The sequence below is a fragment of the Citrus clementina genome, unplaced genomic scaffold, assembly GCF_000493195.1.
Source record: "Citrus clementina cultivar Clemenules unplaced genomic scaffold, Citrus_clementina_v1.0 scaffold_2, whole genome shotgun sequence".
In the NCBI taxonomy this organism is placed as follows: Eukaryota; Viridiplantae; Streptophyta; class Magnoliopsida; order Sapindales; family Rutaceae; genus Citrus; species Citrus x clementina.
In genome coordinates, this window is record NW_006262688.1 from 22,547,476 (window position 1) to 22,570,493 (window position 23,018).

The 23,018-nt window shown below is 33.0% G+C and overlaps 1 protein-coding gene across 1 annotated transcript; it reads left to right on the forward strand.

The window, feature by feature from the left end:
- The first annotated feature begins 20,670 nt into the window (after positions 1-20,670).
- On the forward strand, positions 20,671-22,937 carry LOC112100978 (uncharacterized mitochondrial protein AtMg00810-like). The gene is made up of 2 exons (XM_024190855.1): positions 20,671-20,679; positions 22,305-22,937. The coding sequence occupies exons 1-2, from the start codon at positions 20,671-20,673 to the stop codon at positions 22,935-22,937; spliced, it is 642 nt and encodes a 213-aa protein (XP_024046623.1).
- The last annotated feature ends 81 nt before the right edge of the window (positions 22,938-23,018 follow it).

Genomic DNA, 23,018 nt, shown 5'->3' on the forward strand with positions numbered 1-23,018 from the left:
CCTCTGACGATGAGATGGAGCAAATTGATGCTGAACTAGCTGCTACAGCATCCAGAGCCATGCCTACATCTGAGCAAGCCGAACAACTACTCGAGGTCATTGCTGCCATCACAGCCGAAGGCCAGGCAGCTGATGCATTGACCCCACAACCTCCACAACAAACTCCCAGCAAGCCTATCCGTACCAGTCCAAGGCAACCCAGCAAACGAAAAGGTAGTACATCTGCGGATCCTACTATAGCAACCCTAGCTACAACTCCTCTCACCAGCCCTGCAGCGAAAAAGACAAAGACATTGCCAACCACCGCCCCCAAGGCTTCACCAAAGGATAAGTTGCGCAGTGCCTCCAAGAAGCGCTGAGAGCATCACATCATGGGCGGCAGTCCCCACCACAAAGGAGTACTTTTATCTCATTAAGTTCCTACCTATTCTTAAAAAAATATATATTTTTTTTTTTATCTATTTGTGGGTTTTTATTTTGTTTGCTTGTGAGGACACAGCACCTTTCAAGTTTGGAGGGGTTGTTTCCGAATGCATGTGTTTTATGTATGTGTTTATGTTTGTGTTGTGTGAAGCTCTATTATCTGTTATTTGTATGGATTTGAAAACCTAATGAAGATAAATTGAGTACTAATTATGAGAATGCCAAGTAGAAATAGTTATAGATAGAAGTGAATTTTTATCCCAACACTTAGCCTGTGATTGAGTTGTATGAGACTGCTAGAGCAAAACAAAAAAGAATAGAAACAAAAGTCTTAAGTTTTGGAGGGAGAAGCATGTTGATTGACTGTCATAGTTATGAAATAAAACTTTGCTCCAATGACTTAAGTTGCTGAGTAACCAGATCTGAGTATGCACCCCATATGCAGAAGTGTGTAAAAAGGCAGCGAGAGTTATGAGCAGTGCTGTAGTATATATTTGTTCTTAAAAAATTAAAAAAAAAATCTGCACAGATCAAAGGCATATGTCCGCTGTCTAAGGCATTGAGTAACCAGGTCTGTTCATGAGCCCCATGTTCAGCCTTGAGTCAAAGATATCTTGAGATAAGACTATACTACAGATATTGCTGTAGCAACTCTGATCTGGGCATGGTTTGAGTAATTGGGTGTCATCATTACAAGTGATCGACATTCACATGAAAAAATAAATGTTACAGTAAGGAGGTTGATTATCCCCCAGGGTGTCAAAGTTAAAGCTATTACAGTTTGAATATGTGGAATTTATGCTACCCCTTGTAAGAATAAAGTAGATCACCGCTAAAATTTCGGTAATCTTTTAGTAATGTTACAGCATATCGAGAATTCAATCACAAAGGCAGCACACACACACTAAAGACATAAAGAAGTTTAAGTCTAGGACTGATCTACTATGGGTATTTTGTATGATTGGGATTATAATCTGAAGGTGGAAGAATCTGTGCAAATTTGATAAAAGAACTAAAGTTGTGTGCATGCTTATTTGCGGGAAATGTTGGTATGTGTCATTACTTGAGGACAAGCAATAGTTTAAGTTTAGGGGTATGATAACTCTAGGAAATGAGAGTTATTACATCTGTTCTAGACTTGAATAAAGGGCATTTAGAGAGCAAATAATGTGTTTTGATTACATTTTGGTAACCTTTTGCATAAACATTTATTTTAGTTGAGTTGTGACAAGCTTTGCTTGAATCATAGTAATTTATGCTAAAAACAGGTTTAATTTGTAGGTTTTAGATTCATGAAAGGATGCGGAGACAGTAGATGAAGAAGAGGAGGAAAGAAGATGGTCACAAAGAAAGAAAGCACAATCGGAAATAATACAAGTGCTGTTGCGGATGTTAGAGCAACCAGTGCTACAGTAATTTGGGAGTGACGCGGGAGAAAATATAGGCGCGGTCAGCAATTAAGTCACGATCTGCATGTTTCCTAATTTAAACACATGCACACGCATGGGTTTCGGTTTTAACCTAATATTGCAATATATAAAGGAGGCATACACCACAATTAGGGGGCGCGCGGAGAATTATAATCATCCAAAAATCAATTACAAAGGCGAGAAGAAGAAGAGGATCAAGGAGTGCTGTTCGGCATTGTTAAAGAACCGAGGAGGATCCTTAGACTTTCATCGTGCTCAACTCATCTTATTTTTCTTCCTTTGATTGATTGGATGTATTTAGTAATCAGTATATTTAAGTTTATGTTTTTCATTCAGAATATGAACTAAATTTAAGTGTAGGTGAGTGACAAATAATCCAATGGGTTCTTGATTGTTCTTATATGTTGCTATGATAATGTTGTAGCATTATACTCTAATAGCTTTTATGAACATAAATGTTATTTCTGTTGACCACCCATTTAATGGTTTTAGTTAAGATAGAGCAGCAAAAAAGGCATGTCTTAGCAGATATTATTGGAGTATTACTTGTTCTTAAGTTGAGTTTCCTGGATTAGGTTATCCTAAATCCCATAAGGGCAATACTTGAAATAAGATTTGTGATATCTTAGACATAGGCATTCACCTTGTAGGGTAGAGAGATTAGAGGTCATAAAGCCATACATTAAATTTATGAGCAACTGGTCATTGTTAGTGGATTTGAAAGTATGAGATTTCCAACATGCGATAGCTGCGGAAGCAGATTTGTTCTACCCAGTGCTGCAGCACTTATCATAAACAACTGGTGCTAATTCGGTAATCAACAGTCACCCCATTAGGAGAGTTTGATCATTCAACTACTACGTTCTCAATTTGATTCTTAAACACAATTAACTTAGTTTATTTCGTACAAGTATTAGTTTATTTCTATTTCTCATAATTATTGGTTACGGGAGGATAATGTGACAAGTATTTGTTATGATCTTTAGTTGATTGCATTATTGTGGTTGCTTTAGCACTTTGAGTAAACATCAATCCCTGTGGAGACGATTTTAAATACTCATTGCTTTATTACTTGTTGTGTACACTTGCACTTTGGCATTGATAATAATTGATTATATAAATCAACCAACAGCAGTGCCTTTTATAACCCCATCTCCTGCCTTATCTAGTGCCACCTCTAAGGAAGAAAAACTTCTTTTGACTTTCTCTAAAGCCTCTGCCAACTGCTTGTTGTCAGCCATTGCTACATCAAAATTTCCCTCTAGAACTTCATAGCATACGAACACTTTCACAATATCACAATTAATTTGTTCAATAAGATCTTTATCATTAAATGATCTATAATCATCTTTCATGTTACTGCTCTTGAAGTCAGATTTGTGAGCAGTGCCTACTCTGCTTCTTTTTATTATTTTGTATCCATCAATTTTCGACTGGCATTTGCGCTCCTGCAATCTGCTAAATCATATCCGAAAAATGAAAAATTAAAAGTAATTCGCGGTCAGAGATGACGATTAATGAGGTGATAATTAAACCACGAGATCATAATTAATGAGGCTATAATTTGAACAAAAATAAACAAAATTTATATAGTGATAGGAAGCTCAATCAGTATTAACTAACTCTAAACTGAATAAAAATTGAATATGTGAGGAGGAAATTGAAAAAGAAATCGACAGACTAATAAAGGAAAACAATAACGAAACAAAAACATGTAAAATGAGAGCATATAATCGGAATCACCAAAGCAAAAACGGAAAGCGAATAAAAATGAAACAGAAACTCAGGAAACAAAAGGAAATGAGGCTTACTCAGTGTTAGGTTTGTTACGATTGAGCTCTTTTGGTCATATCATGGCCTCTTTCTTCGAAGAAACAGAGAATGATTTAAGAGAGAATTCAAATGAAATTTGTTAAACTAAATTATGAAAGGCCCAGAATCCATGAAAAATATAGGCCCAATTAAATTATTGCACATAAAATCATCTAGACTTATTCTCTATAAGAACAGTAAAGGTACTTAAGATTCTAACAAAAGTATTTAAATGCAAGATACGAAAAAAACATAAAAAATGTGATTCTGGACGGAAAAACCTAGGTCCATTCTTTACAAAGAATGACCTAACTCTACTCTTTACAAAGAATGACGTAGGTCCACTCTTTACAAAGAATGATCAACGTCCACTCTTTACAAAGAATGACCAACGTCCACACTTTACAAAGAATGACTTAGGTCCACTCTTTAAAAACAATGTTTTAGATCCACTCTTTATAAAGAATGACCTAGGTCCAATCTTTACAAAAAATGACATAAGTCCCCTATTTATAAAGAATGACATATGTCTGCTTTTTACAAAGAATGACATAGGTCCACTTTTTGCAAAGTATGAACAAAGTCCACTCTTTACAAAGAATGACCAAGTTCCACTCTTTACAAAGAATGACCAATGTCCACTCTTTAGAAAGAATGACCAAGGTCCACTCTTTACAAAAAATGGCTAATGTCCACTCTTTACAAAAAATAACCAAGATCCTCTCTTTATAAGGAACAATTTGCTGACATTATGACTAAACAACTTTCATTTATTTATTTTAATTACCTAAGAACCAAACTCAATGTACTTCCTTATCCCTTGAGTTTGAAGGGGATGTTAAAGTAGCTCATTATTCAGAACTTAAGGTGAAGAAGAAAGAAAAACAAACTCAAGCTTGTACAGAGCAACAATGCCACGTCAGCAATGATTGTTAAGAAGAATGCCAAATCATATTACCGCTGAGCATTAGTTTGTTAGATCATTATTAACATACAATGCATATGTAACAAAAATATAGTTATTTTAATAGTTAGTTACAAATTGTTATTAAGCATGAATAAATACAGAGCTGTAACAATTGATTAGTTAATGAATGAAATGTTTTGGAATTAATTAGAAATATTGTCTTTGAGATTCTCTCAAGCCAAACAAAACTTTCTTTATTTCTTTCAAAAACCTCTCAATATTTCTTCTCTCCTCCCACTATTTTTCTTCTCCAGTGTGTCAAGTTGCTTAAAGAGACTTGTTCTCCTCTTTGACTTCCATTAACTTCTTCCTCTTTTGATTTGCTTAGCAGTGCCTTTCATAACCCCATCTTCTGCCTTATCTAGTGCCACCTTTAAGGAAGGAAAACTTTTTTGACTTTCTCCAAAGCCTCTACCAACTATTTGTTGTCAGCCATTGCTATATCAAACTTTCCCTCTAGAGCTTCATAGCATACGAACACTTTCACAATATCAAAATTAAGTTGTTCAATCATGTCTTCGCCATTAAATGATCTATAATCATCTTTCATGTTACTGCTCTTGCAGTCAGATTTACAAAGAATGACCAACGTCCACTCTTTACAATGAATGACATAGGTCCATTCTTTACAAAGAATGACATAGGTCAATTCTTTACAAAGAATTACCTAAGTCCACTCTTTACAAAGAATGACCTAGGTCCACTCTTTAAAAAGAATGTCTTAGATCCACTCTTTATAAAGAATGACATAAGTCCACTATTTACAAAGAATGACGTAGGTCCATTTTTTAAAAAGAATGAACAATGTCCACTCTTTACAAAGAATGACCAAGGTCCACTCTTTACAAAGAATGATTAAGGTCCACTCTTTACAAAGAATTACTAACGTCCACTCTTTATAAAGAATAACTAACGTCCACTCTTTACAAAGAATGACAAACGTTCACTCTTTAAAAAGAATGTCTTAGGTCCATTCTTTATAAAGAATGACCTAGATCCAATTTTTACAAAGAATGACATAAGTCCACTATTTACAAAAAATGACATAGGTCCACTCTTTACAAACAATGACCAAGATCCACTCTTTACAAACAATGACCAAGATCCACTCTTTACAAACAATGACCAAGGTCTTCTCTTTGCAAAAAATGATCAATGTCCACTCTTTACAAAAAAAAAATGACGAAGATCCTCTCTTTATAAAAAATGAATAAGATCCTCTCTTTATAAAAAAATGAATAAGATCATCTCTTTAGGCTGAAGATAATGCTTATACTTTTATTTGATTGTTGTCATTAATCTAATGGAAGAAGTAAACACAATTTAAAAAAAAAAGATTTTCAATTTGAGTTTGAAATTTTACTAAACTTTTATCGCTTAAATTGCTAGGGCCTAGCAATAAGCTGGTTGGGGGGGTGTGATTGACACTAAAAAGTGTACATTTAATAAGGATAAAATTATTGGTTTTTCACTTATTGTGTCGATTAATGTGTTCATTATTTCTAAATTATTTTAATACTCCCCAAATATATTTTATGTTAAATTTATTCACATTTTGTTAATTTTTATCTTATAAATATTTTTCAGGAATAAAAAATAAAAACAAAAAAACAAGAAAAGAACAAAAGGACAAGAGAGCAAAAGGCAACTATATTTTGGTTGCTTGTGATGGTCAGAAGGCCATCACGCCTCCTGGCCATCACATTTCTCAACATTCATTTAATTTATAAAAATAAAATAAAATAATAATCAATTAAATAAGAATAAAAAGAACTAAGAGGAGGCAATTGTTGCCTATAAAAGCCGGAGTATTGAGAAGCCAGAGAGCTATTATTTTTTGAGGAGCTTAAGCCGAGAGAGAATAGAGTGCAGCTGAAGAATTTCTTTGTTTCTTTTCTTTTCTTGTTTCCGTTTGTAATCAACTTTCTTGTAACGTATTTCAAAAGTTTATCAAATAAATAGAGTGTTGTGTTTTCTTTCAATATGAATAACTAATTTTATTAAGCTGAGGTGAAAGGTGGAGCTCAATGTTTCAAACTGTTAAATTTATTATTTTCTCAAATGAGTTTAAAGTTTATTTTATTCTTTTCTAGTTATTTTTATGTCATATTAATTTATAAATTTCTTTAGATATGTATGGTATTTTGACATAATGTCGACACATTAATATAATGTGGCACATTAGGTACTTTATTTCATATTTATCCACACACATAGTTAGTTGAGAATTAAATGATACAATAATTAGCTAGAAAAAGTGAGACTAAAAATGTGAGAGTATTAAAATTATAGTTTGAATACTGAGAGTGGATCCCGTAGCCTTAGCTTATTTTTAAATCAATTTCAAATAATTTCTTTGTCCAGAAATTAATTTTCTTAGTTTTACTAGATTTAAAACTCCATGTGATTCGACCCTAGTCTCACCGGGTTATATTATAATTAGACACTCTTATACTTGAGAGGAATACATTTTTGAGTTGTGTCAAGTTTTTTACGCCATTGCCGGAGAGTTTTCTAAATTTGGTATTAGTTTGTCTTTACTTTATTTTTATTTTATTTTAATATTTTTGTTTTGTCGTTACAATCTTTCCCTAATTCTATTTTATTCTCTTTTTGTAAAACTTCAATTAGCACCCCTCTTCTTTTCAAACCTTAACATTATCCATAAAATTTGTGAGAAACGTCAATTTAGCCCAGAAACCTTTGCAAATCAGTCCCCAAATCGAATTTATTTCTTTAAATTTCTGCAATTTACTTTACGCATTTATTTTAAATGGTCGGTTCTATAGCCGGACTGTTATTTAAATTTTGTTAATTTATGTATTTTTGTTTATATGGTCGGTTATACCGCCTAACATTTTAATTTCAGTTTATTTATTTTTGTGCATTAATTATTTAATTTTATGTTTTATTATATGGCTGGTTTTAAAATACTGCGTAAGCTGTTTCTTTTAATTGTTTTGTTTATGGCTGGTTTCACCGCCTAATTTATTTATTTTATTTATCTTTAGTTTAGTTATTTTTATTTCATATTTTTTTACTTATTTAAATTCCAATTTATTTTCATATCTGCAATTTTTTATTTAGTGTTTTATGCATCATTGGTTTAGAACACATCATTAGCATTGGATGTGTCGTTGGTCTCGTACAAATAGTAGCAGATTAATTAGAAGATCACCTTCACCACCCTTAAATATGGCTGACATAGGAGCTGAAAATTTTTCGGAGCACGAAAATGACCAAGCCTTGCAAAATCTTCATGAACAACCTAGGACCCTTAGAGACTTCATGCATCCTACTAGAACAGGGTCACCATCATGCATAGTTTTCCCTCCTGATGCATCACGTTTTAATTTTAAACCTGGTATCATTCAACTTCTTCATACTTTTTATGGTTTTGAGTCTGAAATTCCATATTTGCAATGAAGGGAATTTGAGGAAGTCTGTAACACATGTACTTATCAAAATTGTAGCATGAATATAATCAAGCTTAAGTTTTTTCCTTTCACATTAAAGGATAAAGCTAAAACTTGGATACAAAATCTTAGGTCAGAATCCATCCGAACTTGGGATGAAATGCAAGCACAATTTTTGAACAAATTCTTTCCACCCCACATAACAAAATCTTTCAAAAGACAAATCACAATTTTCACTCAAAAACCAGTAGAAACCCTCTACCAATGTTGGGATAGGTTTAAAAAACTACTTAACATTTGCCCACACCACGATTTTGAAACATAGAGATTGTGTCTTATTTCTACGAGGGATTAACATCTCAAGGTAGACAAGTCGTCGAAATGATGTGTAATGGTGAGTTTAGGGATAAAAGTCCTGAAGATGCATTATACTATCTTGACTATATAGCAGAGAATGCACAACATTGGGATACTTAACATTTGCCCACACCACGATTTTGAAACATGGAGATTGTGTCTTATTTCTACGAGGGATTAACATCTCAAGGTAGACAAGTCATTGAAATGATGTGTAATGGTGAGTTTAGGGATAAAAATTATGGAAGAATGCCTAAACTATCCTGACTAAATAGCAGAGAATGCACAACACTGGGATACAGCTGAGTCTTATAAGTCATCAAGTAAACCCCAGTCATCTTCATCTGGTAGAGACATCCATAACCTTAGGGAAGACCATGATTTTCAAGCCAAATTTACATCGTTAACTAGAAAAGTCGAAGCATTAGAGTTGAAAAAAAATGATAATGTAAAGTCTGTTCAAAATATTTCATGTTATGTTTGCGATTCTACTGATCATTCTACGCAGGACTGTTCAACTTTGCCAGCTCTGAGAGAAAGTTTGCAGGAACAAGTAAATGTCGTTGACAATTTCAAAAGGTCTAATCCAAATCCATATTCCCAAACTTACAACTCTGGTTGGAAAAACCACCCAAATTTCAGTTGGAGAAATGATAATCATGCACAACCTTCACAATCAGTTTCTCCACGTCAAAATTTTCAAAATTTCCAGAGTTACCAACCCTATGTCCCACCACCAAGAAAAACTCTAGAAGACACATTACATTCGTTTATTGAAAAACAAGAGTTAATTAATAACCAAACGATGCAAACCTTAACAAATTTACACCCAACAAATTTGTCAAAAAGAAAGGTACTGATTTCCTTATTGTTTGCCTTTATGTTGATGATCTAATTTATTGTGGCACTAATCTGAAAATGGTGAAAGAGTTTAAAAAACGCATGCTAGATGAATTTGAGATGACTGACTTGGGCTTAATGAAGTATTTTCTTGGCATTCAAGTGAAGCAAGCCAGAGGAAAAATCTTCTTTTGTCAAGAAAAAATACGTAGAAGATTTGTTGAAGAAATTCCACATGTTCAAATGCAAACCAACACCTACTCCTATGGGTTTGAATGAAAAATTGAAACATGATGAAAAACAAGAAAAGGCTGACGCAAGAATCTATAGAAGCTTGGTTGGTTCGTTGATTTATCTAAACAACTCAAGACCTGACATTTTGCACTCAGTTAGTGTTCTTTCTAGATTTATGAATGATCCAAGGAAGTCCCATTATATTGCAGCAAAGAGAATCTTAAGGTATCTTCAAGGAACAAAAAAGTAGGGGATCATGTATAAAAAAGAAGACAATTGCAAGCTTGTTGGTTTTACTGACAGTGACTGGGCTAGTTCCCTTGATGACAGAAAAAGCACATCAGGTTATTTATTTTGTCTTGTTACAAATGTGATTTCATGGAGCTCAAGGAAGCAGAAGTCAGTAGCTTTATCCTCAGCCGAGGCAGAGTACATTGCAGCAACTGAATCAGCTTGTGAAGCCGTTTGGCTTAGAAGAATTCTCAAGGATTTGCAGTTCAATCAAGATGCTGCAACAACAATTTATTGTGACAACATGTCAGCCATTACTCTAACAAAAAACCTCGCATTTCATGCTAAATCTAAGCACATTGAGCTGCATTATCACTACATCCGTGACTTAGTAAGCAAAGGAGAAGTTAATATGGAGTTTATCAACACTAATGAGCAGCCAGCAGATTTTCTGACCAAAGCAATCATCATTGAGAAGTTTGAAAAATTCAAGAAGCAATTGAAGATTACTAATTAAGAGGGGGTGTTGAGATATAATTAGTAATCTAGTAAATTGAGCAAGAAGTTTGAAGGGTTATTTGGTTTGTTTTTCAACGTGAAGTAAAGGGTAGAATTTATGTTTGCAATGTGGCTTTGGAAATGTAAAGCATGATTAATGTAATCTCTAGAGTTGTCTATAATGCATATAAATATAGAACTCTGGTTGTATGAACAGAAAGAGAGAAACAAAAAAATGAATTAAGCAATAAAGTTTCAGTAATTTCCAGCAAAATACTCTGTTTTTAAATAAAAAAAAATTCTGCACTTCCGCTTACACCCAACAAATTTGGTATCAGAGCTTTTTGTTACCTCCCTTTGTATGGACAGCAATAGTGCCTTTTCCCACAGCTTTCTGCATCTTTTCATCTCCAAGCTTGTCAAAAAGGAAGGTATTGATTTCATCTAGCATGTTTTTTTAAACTCTTCCACCATTTTCAGATCAGTGCCACAATTTGACAGAATTTATCTCCAAACTTACACCTGCTTTGACCATGCATGAAAAAGGAAAGTTTCCTGCTCAACCTGAACCAAACCCCAAGAGTCAACAACATCCTCAAATGGGAAATTCATGAAACCAAAACATGAGTCAAGTCAAATCAGTTATAACCCTTCGTGGTGGTAAAGTGGTCGAAAAACACATTGTGGACTCTCGTGAAACTAGTAAAGATTCAATTTTAGATAATATGGAAGAGTCTGTCGAGCCTTTAACTCATGAAGAAATAACCAACTCTTCTCCTGTACCCTCATTTCCTCAAGCACTAATCAAGCTAAAGAAATCAAACCACAGTCCAGAAATTTATAAAGTTTTTAAACAAGTAAAAGTCAACATTCCTCTACTAGATATCATTAAATATGTACCTTCTTATGCTAAATTTCTGAAAGATCTGTGCACGGTGAAAAGAAAACATAAGGTGCAAAAGAAAGCTTTTCTAGCAGAACAGGTAAGTTCCATTCTCTCAACCAATAGTGCTTTGAAATACATGGATCCTGGTTGTCCAACTATTTCTTGCACTATTGGGGATCATAAAATTGGACATGCTCTACTTGATCTTGGTGCCAGTGTTAATTTGCTTCCTTACTCAGTTTACCAACAACTCAATCTCGGTGAGTTAAAACCAACTTCTACCACTCTTTTACTTACTGATAGATCGATTAAACTTCCAAGAGGAATAATTGAAGATGTATTAGTCCAAGTCGATAAATTCATATATCCTGTGGATTTTATTGTTTTGGAAATGGAACCAATTGCTAATGAATGCAAACAAATTCCTGTTATATTGGGTCGACCATTTTTAACTACTGCTAATGCTTTGATAAATTACAGGAATGGATTAATGAATTTATCTTTCGGCAACATGACACTGGAACTCAATGTGTTCAACATGTGTAAACAACCTCACTACCAAGAAGATGATGATAATGAGAATGAGGAGATTGATCTCATCAAACCAATCATTGAGGAACACATTCAGGATGAGAATTTTACAAACTCTGCTGAAATTTATTTTGCTAGTTCTTTTAAATCAAGTAAGGAATTAGATTTTGATACTGCTAAAATATGCCCTACACTTGATTCTATGCAGGTACCTATAAGTGACGATGACCAATCGAACTTTGAAGATACGATACAACCTGAAGAACCAAACGAAGAGGAAGCACCAGAACTCAAATTAAAGCCCTTACCAAAAGAATTGAAGTATGTCTATCTTGGAGAACAACAGACATATCCAGTGGTAATTTCTTCCCAGCCCACGAATGATCAAGAAGGTAAGTTGCTATCTGTACTAAAAATGTATAAAACTACATTTGGTTGGACCTTAAAAGACATAAAAGGCATTAATCATTTAAAATGCCAAAACAACCCGTCAACCACAAAGAAGATTAAACCCTCATATGAAAGAAGTGGTAAAGAATGAGGTCCTTAAACTACTAGATGTAGGAATTATCTATCCTATCTCTGATAGTAAATGGGTAAGTCCAACACAAGTAGTACCAAAGCAATCTGGAATAACTGTTGTAAAAAATGAAAAAGGTGAATCAATCCCAACACGAATTCTATCTAGTTGGCGCATGTGCATTGATAATCTAGAAAAATTTTTGGAAAGGTGCAAAGAAAAAGGACTAGTTTTAAATTGGGAAAAATGCCATTTCATGACCACTTCTGAAATTGTCTTGAGCCATGTTGTGTTTTCAAAAGGAATTGAAGTTGACAAAGCCAAAGTTGAAGTCATTTTAAATTACCCTCACCAAAGACAATTAGAGAAGTCCATTCCTTTTTAGGACATGCAGGATTTTATAGGAGGTTTATAAAAGACTTTAGTGTCATATCGAGACCACTTTGTAACCTCCTAATAAAAGATACACCTTTTGAATGGACTAAAGATTGTCAACAAGGTTTTGCAAAAATAACTACTCTTTTGACATCAGCCCTAATAATGCAACCCCTTGATTGGTCTTTACTTTTTGAGCTAATGTGTGATGCTAGTGATTATGTCGTTGGCGCTGTTCTGGGTCAAAGAAAGGAAGGTAAGCCCTTTTTCATCTATTATGCAAGTAGAACTTTGAATAGTGCTCAAATTAATTGCACTACAACTAAGAAAGAACTACTTGCTGTAATATTTGCATTGGATAAATTTCGTTCATATTTAATTGGTTCATCCACTATTGTTTATTCTGATCATGCTGCTGTGAGATATTTAATGTCAAAACAGGATGCCAAATGAAGGTTGATACGATGGATTTTGCTACTTCAAGAATTTAACTTGACAATCAAGGACAAAAAGGGCGCTGAAAATATTATTGCAGATCATCTTTCAAGACTTACGAATGAGTTTTCAATTGAAACAACACCCATCAATGATTCTTTCCCTGATAAATTTTTATTTTCTATAAACAAAATGTCTTGGTATGCTAATATTGTTAATTATCTTGCAACAGGTGAAATGCCATGTGACTGAAGTTCCCAAGACAAGAAGAAATTCTTAACATAAGTGATAAGCTTTTACTGGGATGATCCATACCTGTTCAAGTATTGCTCTGATCAAATTTTTTGAAGATGCATACCACATGACGAGGTAAGTAGGGTCATTCAATTTTGTCATTCTGAAGCATGCGGTGGTCATTTTTCTTTAAAAAAGATAGCTATAAAAATATTGCAGTGTGGATTTTATTGGCCTACATTATTTAAAGATTCACATGCATTCTGTAAAATGTGTAAGAGTTGTCAAATGGTAGGGTCTATTTCAAAGCGCAACATGATGCCTTTAAACCCCACCTTTGTCATTGAAATATTTGATTGTTGGGGAATTGATTTTATGGGCTCTTTTCCATCATCATTTGGATTTGTATACATTTTGGTTGCTATTGATTATGTTTCAAAATGGATCAAGGCGATTCCTTGTCGGCACAATGATTACAAGATTGTGATTCGCTTTTTAAAAGAAAATCTTTTGAGCAAATTTGGAATACCTCGAGCCATCATCAGTGATGAAGGTAAATATTTTTGTAATAAGTCATTTGAGTCCTTAATGAAGAAATATAGAATTACACATAAAGTTGTTACCCCTTATCACCGTCAAACAAGTGGTCAAGTTGAATTAGAAAAAAATAGTTAATCTAAACCGTAAAAATTGGTCTCTTCAACTAACTGATGCACTTTAGGTATATCGTACTGCTTTTAAAACAACTTTAGGAATGTCACCCTATCAACTTGTTTATGGAAAATCTTACCACTTACCTGTTGAACTTGAACATAAATCATTTTAGGTCATTAAAGCTTTTAATTCAAATCTTGATGATGCTGGTAATGTGCGTAAATTGCAATTAAATGAACTTGAGGAATTAAGGAATGATGCATATGAGAATTCCAGAATTATTAAGGCAATAACCAAATTTTTTCACAACAAAAGAATTTTTCAGAAAACATTTGAAATTGGTCAAAAAGTGTTGCTTTATAATTCTCGTCTTCATTTATTTCCAGGGAAGTTAAAGTCAAAGTGGAATGGTCCATTTGTTGTAAAAAATGTGTATCCATATGGAGCCGTAGAAATTGAGAATCCAAAGGATGGTGTCACATTTAAAGTTAATAGTCAAAGATTGAAACCATATCTAGAATACCAACCATGTGAAACAGATACCAAATCAATTTGAGTGACCCACCAAATTTTGATTAAGCTTTTTCATTTGAACTTTTTATGAATTTGATTTACTGTTACTTTATCGTTTGAATTGTTTGATTTTTTTTCTTTTTCCTTTTCCCTATGTCTTGAATGGAGTGCATTGCATTGTTTTAATTGTGTGTTGTTTGACAATTGTGATTTAGCTCACCAAATTTTTATACTTGTCATGAGTACCTCCATGAGAAATTTCCTTTTCGATCATCTTAAAACGCTTTTACATGTAAAATTTCATTTGAGGAAATTGCTCCGATTTTGTAAATCACATTCCATTTGGGATCTACAACCACCAAAGTTAATATCCCACGTGAAAGATCTAGAAAGACAACTCAAGGAAATAGAGGATGGTATTTATAATCTGCAATTGGAACTGGAGGTAAATTCAATAAAATGATAAAGGTGAGTTATATTCCTTGTATGTTTTTGTTTTATTTTGTTGTTGTTGTTCGCTTTTGATTTGATTTTGCAGATTTGATTCGTTTTGTTTTGATTCACTCTCCTGTATAAATGGCGGATAACGGTACTCCATGACTTTTTAAGTCGATATTCTCAGTTTCCCACAATAACTGAAACCTCAATGTCAAGCATGGAAGAAATACAACGAAATTTGCATCAACGTTTTCCTTCTCTCCCTCAAAATGCTCATAAGAAGATTTACAAAGTTCCTTGTGAACGACTACGTTTGTTAATGATCAATGGGATTCCTGCTGACATTCTCTGGTTAATTGAGGCAAAGGTCTGATTGGCAGGTGAGTTTTCTGATCTATTCATTTCCTACATGTCTGGTTTTGGTAAAAGTACATTTGCTAAGAAAAGAAGAGCTAAGCGACTTGGCTCTGAATGTTCTCATTGTGTAAGACTTGCTTGCAAAAAGCCACGTTGTAAAGATTTAAGAATGGTTTCTGTAAATCGTGAAGATAAAATCAAATTCGTTAAGGATGGTATGAGTAAAGAATCATTGGATGACATCTTACGATCTCTTGAGACGCATCCGAGCGGATATGTTCAACGTGAAATTCAAAATTTGTGAAAGTTGTTCCAAAAGGAAAGTGCACAGTTTAGTCTTGGGAATCTAACTCTAAAAGACCATGTTTGCCAGTTTATAAGAAAACTGGATGGGAAGCATATCCTCGACCCATAGAGGGCGTTAAAGCCGTTACTGGACGTAAAACCAGAGGAAGATGTGAGTCACAATCACAACTACCAGTAAATATCCTTTTATTTTACTGTTCTTTTATCTTTTGTATTATTATTATTATTGTGTCTTTTTTTATCTAATCACTGTTTTGTTTTCTTTTTACTATTTTCGTTTGAATTATTAAACTAAAAGCTTCACGCGTCATTTGACAAACACACCACCCCATTTACAGATATATATCATTATGTCCATCACCAAGATCCTTAAATAAGAGCTTCTTTTCAAGCACTCACAAATTGTTTCTTTTTAGAATTGTTCTAATGGCAGCAACTTCAAGCAGTCAACTTAAAAATATTTGTGTGCTTTCTAGATTTCGCTATGGAAAGTATAAGGAGTTCGTTCAGGCAGCCGTAGATCTTGATCGTGGTATAGCATAGAGGAAACTACATCTTGCATATGGAGGAGGTGACTGAGGGTTATCAAAGTTTGTCTCTGAAGCTTCTTTCGTTCGAGGAAGCCAAGTGCTAGGCATCATTCCAAAAGCCTTAAAATCTTTAGGATGTCTACCAGACCCACCAACTGGAGAAGAGTTAGTTGTCTTAGGTATGCAAGAAAGAATATCTGAAATGTTAAATCATGCTGACACTTTCATTTTCTTGCCAGGAGACCTTGCAACTTTGGAGGCGCTAATTATATTTGCTTCTTGGGCCCATTTGAATATTCATCAAAAACTCATCGGTTTGTTAAATGTTAATAACTTTTATGATAGCTTAATAGCATTTCTTAATCATGCAATAAAAAATTACTTCATTCCATCCTCAGCGAAAAAACTCTTCATTTGTGCTCCTACTGCTAATGAGCTACTTGATCTTTTGTAAGCGTACAAACCAGAGCCAGATCCCATGACTTTGACGTTGGATTGGGCAACTGATGACTATGGTAGTAACTCTCGTAAAAAGTGTAAATTAGATTTAACTCTCCGTTTGTAAATATTTCCAACAGTGGCCATGTGATGTCTTCTAAACTTTACTCCTTTCTTTAGACATTGAGGACAATGTCTCTTTCAGGTTGGGGGGAGGGAATAATTGATAATTGTGGAATGTCTCAGTCCTAGTGATGTTTTACTAATTTTTGTTGTAAAGACTAACTTTGGATAAAAATTTGAGTCGAAGATGGCAGAATATAGAATGTAGTCTCTAGAAACGCATCTTCTTAAGTTTAGTGTTTTGTTTCCAAAAAAAAAAATATCTTCTAAAGTTTTGTTTTTTGTCTTTTTTTCTCTTTTTCTCTTAATCATCTCCCTTAAGTTTCTGCAATCAGTCCCAATTTCTTTTAGTATTTCTTTAACAAAAAAAAAAGAGTTTTCTTTTTCGTTGTGATCTTTTAACATTTGATAACATGACAATTTTCAAATTTTGGTATTTATATTATCTTTGGCCTTGAGTTATGTTACACTATGTTTTCCTTTTTGCATGTTGAAACGTAAATTGAGAAATTGGATAAGTGAAATTGATTAAGCCATTTGGAGGAATGTACATGTTATGAAAAGACCAAGTGAGTTTTTGATCCTATTATCCTTGGAGAGTAACCTTGTCTGCCTATACAGCTTCACAATTTATTGTACAAAATCTCAATATTTTCTTTAAAAAAAAAGTTTGTACAGCCGCATCTAAAAGTCAATTGAACTAGTGAATATGAAAGATTATATAGAGCCCTAAAACATAACAGAAGACCATCTTTGATTCGTTTGAGCCTTTCTAGCCAACCCTATTATAAAGAATCCATAGTTAACCCCTTTGAGCCTTTGAAAAAAAAAAAAAAACTTTTTCTTTGGTAACCTATCATATTTTCCTACTCCAATGAGGAGTATCACCTTATGTTTTATGTTTTCCATCACCCAATTATATTTGAAAATATGGATGATTATGTATTCCTAATAATGGTGCTATAAAAAAAAGAGATGATATGTATATATGAATAAAAAAATAAAAAAAATCCAAGCAAAAAGAAAAAAAAGCACCTTGTAATATCCAAAAAGTCCACTATTTTTCAAATATATATATTTTTTGTTTTTCTTATTATCTTTTTTTTGTTAGCCATGACCCTAGCCTACATTACGTCCTAATAAAAGTTCTCGATTTTTTGGAACTATAGTCTAAAGTAAAAGCTGGTAATATGGACTAAAAGATGTGGTGATGCATAAAAATAAAAATAAATTTTGCTAGTAATTCCTTAGACCGGAGATCATTTTATTTCTAAGTTATAGGTATTATTTTCATCTTGGTGAGAGCATATGATATTGTTTTATTATTTTTTCAAATCTACCATTTTTTTCAGAGTGACAAATTAATTTGGAGTATATCTTCTTTTGAGAGTGTCACTTTTAATCGTGAGATTTTGGGATTTGATGTATTATTCTTAAAAGTGGCATGATAAATGTAGCTCTGATAATTGATCATTTTACAGAATTTTACTGAATTGTTTTGTGCGGGCGTGATTTTCTTTAGGCTGAAGATAATACTTATACTTTTATTTGATTGTTGTCATTAATCTGATGGAAGAAGTAAACAAAATTTTCAAAAAAAAAAAGATTTTCAATTTGAGTTTGAAATTTTATTAAACTTTTATCGCTTAAATTGCTAGGGCCTAGCAATAAGCTGATTGGGGGGTGTGATTGACGCTAAAAAGTGTACATTTAATAAGGATAAAATTATTAGTTTTTCACTTACTGTGTCGATTAATGCGTTCATTATTTCTAAATTATTTTAATACTCCCCAAATATATTTTATGTTAAATTAATTCGTAATTTATTAATTTTTATTTTATAAATATTTTTCAGGAATAAAGATGGAATTGAAATTGAAAGCGGGAATAAAGAAGAACTACTAGAACACAATTGATGAGATGTAATAAAAAAATACAAATAAAAAATAAAAACGAAAAAAAAGAAAAAAAGAACAAAAGGACAAGAGCAAAAGGCAACCATGTTTTGAATACCTGTGATGGTCAGGAGGCGTGTCATCACATTTCTTAACATTCATTTAATTTATAAAAAAAAATTAAATAATAATATAATAATAAATTAAATAAGAATAAAAAGAATGAAGAGGAGGTAATTTTTGCTTATAAAAGCCGGAATATTGAGAAGCCAGAGAGCTATTATTTTTTTAGGAGCTTAAGCTGAGAGAGAATAGAGTGCAGCTGAAGAATTTCTTTCTTTCTTTGTTTCTTTTCTTTTCCTATTTCTGTTTGTAATCAACTTTCTTGTAACGTATTTCAAAAGTTTATTAAATAAATAGGGTGTTGTGTTTTCTTTCAATATGAATGGCTAATTTTATTAAGCTGAGGTGAAAGGTGAAGCTCAAAGTTTCAAACTATTAAATTTATTATTTTTTCAAATGAGTTTAAAGTTTATTTTATTCTTTTCTAGTTATTTTTATGTCATATTAATTTATAAATTTCTTTGGATATGTATGGTATTTTGACATAATGTCGACACATTAATATAGTGTGGCACATTAGGTACTTTATTTCATATTTATCCACACACATAATTAGCTGAGAATTAAATGATATAATAATTAACTGGAAAAAGTGAGACAAAAAATGAGAGAGTATTAAAATTATAGTTTGAATACTGAGAGTGGATCCCGTAGCCTTAATTTATTTTAAAATCAATTTCAAATAATTTCTTTGCCCATCAATTAATTTTCTTAGTTTTACTAGATTTAAAACTCCTTGTGGTTTGACCCCAGTCTCACGGGGTTATATTATAACTAGACACTCTTATACTTGAGAGTAATACACTTTTGAGTCGTGTCACTCAAGCTTATACAGAGCAACAATGCCACGTCAGAATGGTTGTTAAGAAGATTGCCAAATCGTATTACAGCTCAGCATCAGTTTGTTAGATCATTATTAACATACAATGCATATGTAACAAAAATATAGTTAGTTACAAATTGTTATTGAGCATGAATAAATACAGAGCTGTAACAATTGATTGGTTAATGAATGAAATGTTCTTGAATTAATTATAAATATTTTCTTTGAGATTTTCTCAATCCAAACAAAACTTTCTTCATTTCTTTCAAAAACCTCTCAATATTTCTTCCCTCCTCCCACCATTTTTCTTCTCCAGTGTGTCAAGTTGCTTAAAGAGACTTTTGTTCTCCTCTTTGACTTCCATTAACTTCTTCCTCTTTTGATCTGCTTGGCAGTGCCTTTCATAACCCCATCTTCTGCCTTATCTAGTGCCACCTCTAAGGAAGAAAAACTTCTTTTGACTTTCTCCAAAGCCTTTGCCAAATGCTTGTTGTCAGCCATTGCTATATCAAACTTTCCCTTTAGAGCTTCATAGCATACGAACACTTTTACAATATCAAAATTAATTTGTTCAATCAGGTCTTTGTCATTAAATGATTTATAATCATCTTTCATGTTACTGCTCTTGCAGTCAGATTTGTGAGCGGTGTCTACTCTGCTTTTTTTTTATTATTTGGTATCCATCAATTTTTTACTGGCATTTGCGCTCCTACAATGTGCTAAATCATATCCAAAAAATGAAAAATTAAAGGTAATTTGTGGTCAGAGATGACAATTAATGAGGTGATAATTAAACCACGAGATCATAATTAATGAGACGATAATTTGAATAAAAATAAACAAAATTTATATAGTGATATGAACCTCAATCAGTATTAACTAACTCTAAACTGAATAAAAATTAAATACATGAGGAGGAAATTGAAAAAGAAATCAACAGACTAATAAATGAAAACAACAACGAAACAAAAACATGAAAAATGAGAGCATATAACCGAAGCATATAATCTATAATCACCAAAGCAAAAATGGAAAGTGAATAAAAATGAAACAAACACTCAAGAAACAAAAGGAAATGAGGCTTACTCAGTGTTAGGTTTGTTACGAGTGAGCTCTTTTGGTCCTGTCATGGCCTCTGTCTTCGAAGAAACAGAGAACAATTTAAGAGAGAATTCAAATGAAATTTGTTAAACTAAATTATGAAAGGCCCAGAATCCATGAAAAATATAGGCCCAATTAAAATATTACACATAAAATAATCTAGACTTATTCTCTATAAGAATGGTAAAGGTATGTAAGATTCTAACAAAAGTATTTAAAAGCAAGATATGACAAAACATAAAAAATATGATTCATGAAGGAAAAACCTAAGTCCATTCTTTACAAAGAATGACCTAGCTTTACTCTTTACAAATAATGACATAGGTCCACTCTTTACAAAGAATGATCAACATCCGCTCTTTACAAAGAATGACCAACGTCCACTCTTTACAAACAATGTCCAACGTCCACTCTTTAAAAAGAATGTCTTAGGTCTACTCTTTATAAAGAATGATCTAGCTCGTCGGAGCCTCGCCTGATCTGTCATTGAAGCTCGCCTGATCTGTCGTCGAAGTTCGCTTGATCTGTCGTCGAAGCTCGCCTGATCTGTCGAAGCTCGCCTGGCCGCCCAAGGCTCCAAGCCGCGCGGTGCTTGTCGAAGGCTCGCTACCTTGTTGTGACGCTGCTTGGCTTTTTACTCCCTTATTTGAATTGCTTTTTTATTTTTTCTATTAAATACATGGCTTTTTTCTGGTTAATAATTTGGTATTGTTGTTGATTATTTAATTGTATTTAATGAGTTTAATTTAATGTAAATTTGTTTAAATTTGAAAATGTTGCTAGCTTAATTTAATTTTTTTTATTAATAACTTGGTATTGTGGTTAAATTGCTGAATTTTTAAATTGTTAATTGTTGATGTTATATGTTATTTATGTTAAATTGTTAATTGTTGGATTATAATTAAATTTTATTCGATATTATTAATTTAATTGTTAAATTTTTAAATTATATTTATTTAACTTTAAGTTTTGTGTATCCGGATATCTGAAATATCCGCCCAGATCCAGTGCAAATTTTACCTGCATGTGGATCCGCAAAAAAATTTGCGGATCCGGATATGAAAAAGGCAATCTGGATCTAGATCCGGATTTTGCCAACCCTACCAGTAACCTGTCCTAAAACCAATAATCATCCCATGACAACCAAAAGTAAGTATGATATTTTCAAACCTAAACTATACACTGCAACACTCATTCATAAGGAACCTGATATTGTATATGAAGCTTTACAAGATCCTAAATGATATGAAGATATGAAAGAAGAATATGCAGCCTTAATGAAAAATAGCATATGATCTCTAGTACCACGAGCAGTTGATCATCATATAGTTGACAACAAATGGGTGTATAGAGTGAAGTATAACACTGATGGTAGTGTGGCTAAGTATAAAACCAGATTAGTTGCCAAAGGATTTCAACAGATTGTAGGAGTCAACTATTTTGAAACCTTTATTCCAGTGGTCAAACCAGTAACTGTCAAAGTAGTTTTGAGCTTGGCAGTGATGAATGAATAGTATATCAGGCAAGTTGATGTCAACAATGCTTTCTTTAATGGAGAATTAACAGAAGAGGTTTACATGTCTCAACCAGAAGGTTTAATTGATAAAAAGAAACATGACTTTATGTGCAAACTACATAAATCTTTGTATGGCCTTAAACAAGCTCTTAGAGTTTTGTATGACAAGTTGAAAAGTTGTTTGCTTTAATGGGGTTTTATCACCACCACCGCTCATACATCTCTCTTCATAAAACGAAACCAAGCCTCTGTAATTCTTATTTTGATCTATGTTGATGACATCTTAATTACTGGACAGAACAACATTGAATTGGAGGAATTTATCGCTAAGTTCAGCACAACATTTGCTTTGAAAGATCTTGGTGTATTATCATATTTTCTTGGTATTGAAGTGTTATATGATACATTTTGTCTATACTTATCTCAGAAAAAGTACATTAAGGATTTGTTAACTAAATTTCAAATGCTTGAATGTGAGGGTATTGACACTCTAATGAGTACAGGTTCAAAGTTACAGAAAACTGTACAAGGTGAGCAAGACTATTTTCTTAAAGATCCTACAAATTATAGAAGTATTGTTGGGGGAATGCAACACTTAGTCTTAACTAGACCTAATATTGCATTTGTTGTCAACAAATTAAACCAATATGTCTTTGGACCTACATTGCGACACCTCATGGCATGCAAACGAGTAATGAGATACTTGAAAGCAACTCAAGACTATGGCCTCAAGTTTGTTAGCAATGGAGAAGTGAAACTCACAAGCTTTACTGATGCTGATTGGGCCTATGATTTAGATGATAGAAAGTCTATTGGTGCTTATTGTATATATATAGACGATAATATGATATCTTGGTCATCCAAGAAACAATCTGTTATCACTAGATCAAGTGCAGAAAGGGGGCTTTCGCCTCAGACAATGCAGAAATAAGTTGGCTACAATCATTATTTTCTGAATTGGGAGTATGCTGTATAGAAAAGCCTACAATTTAGTGTGATAATGTAAGTGCTA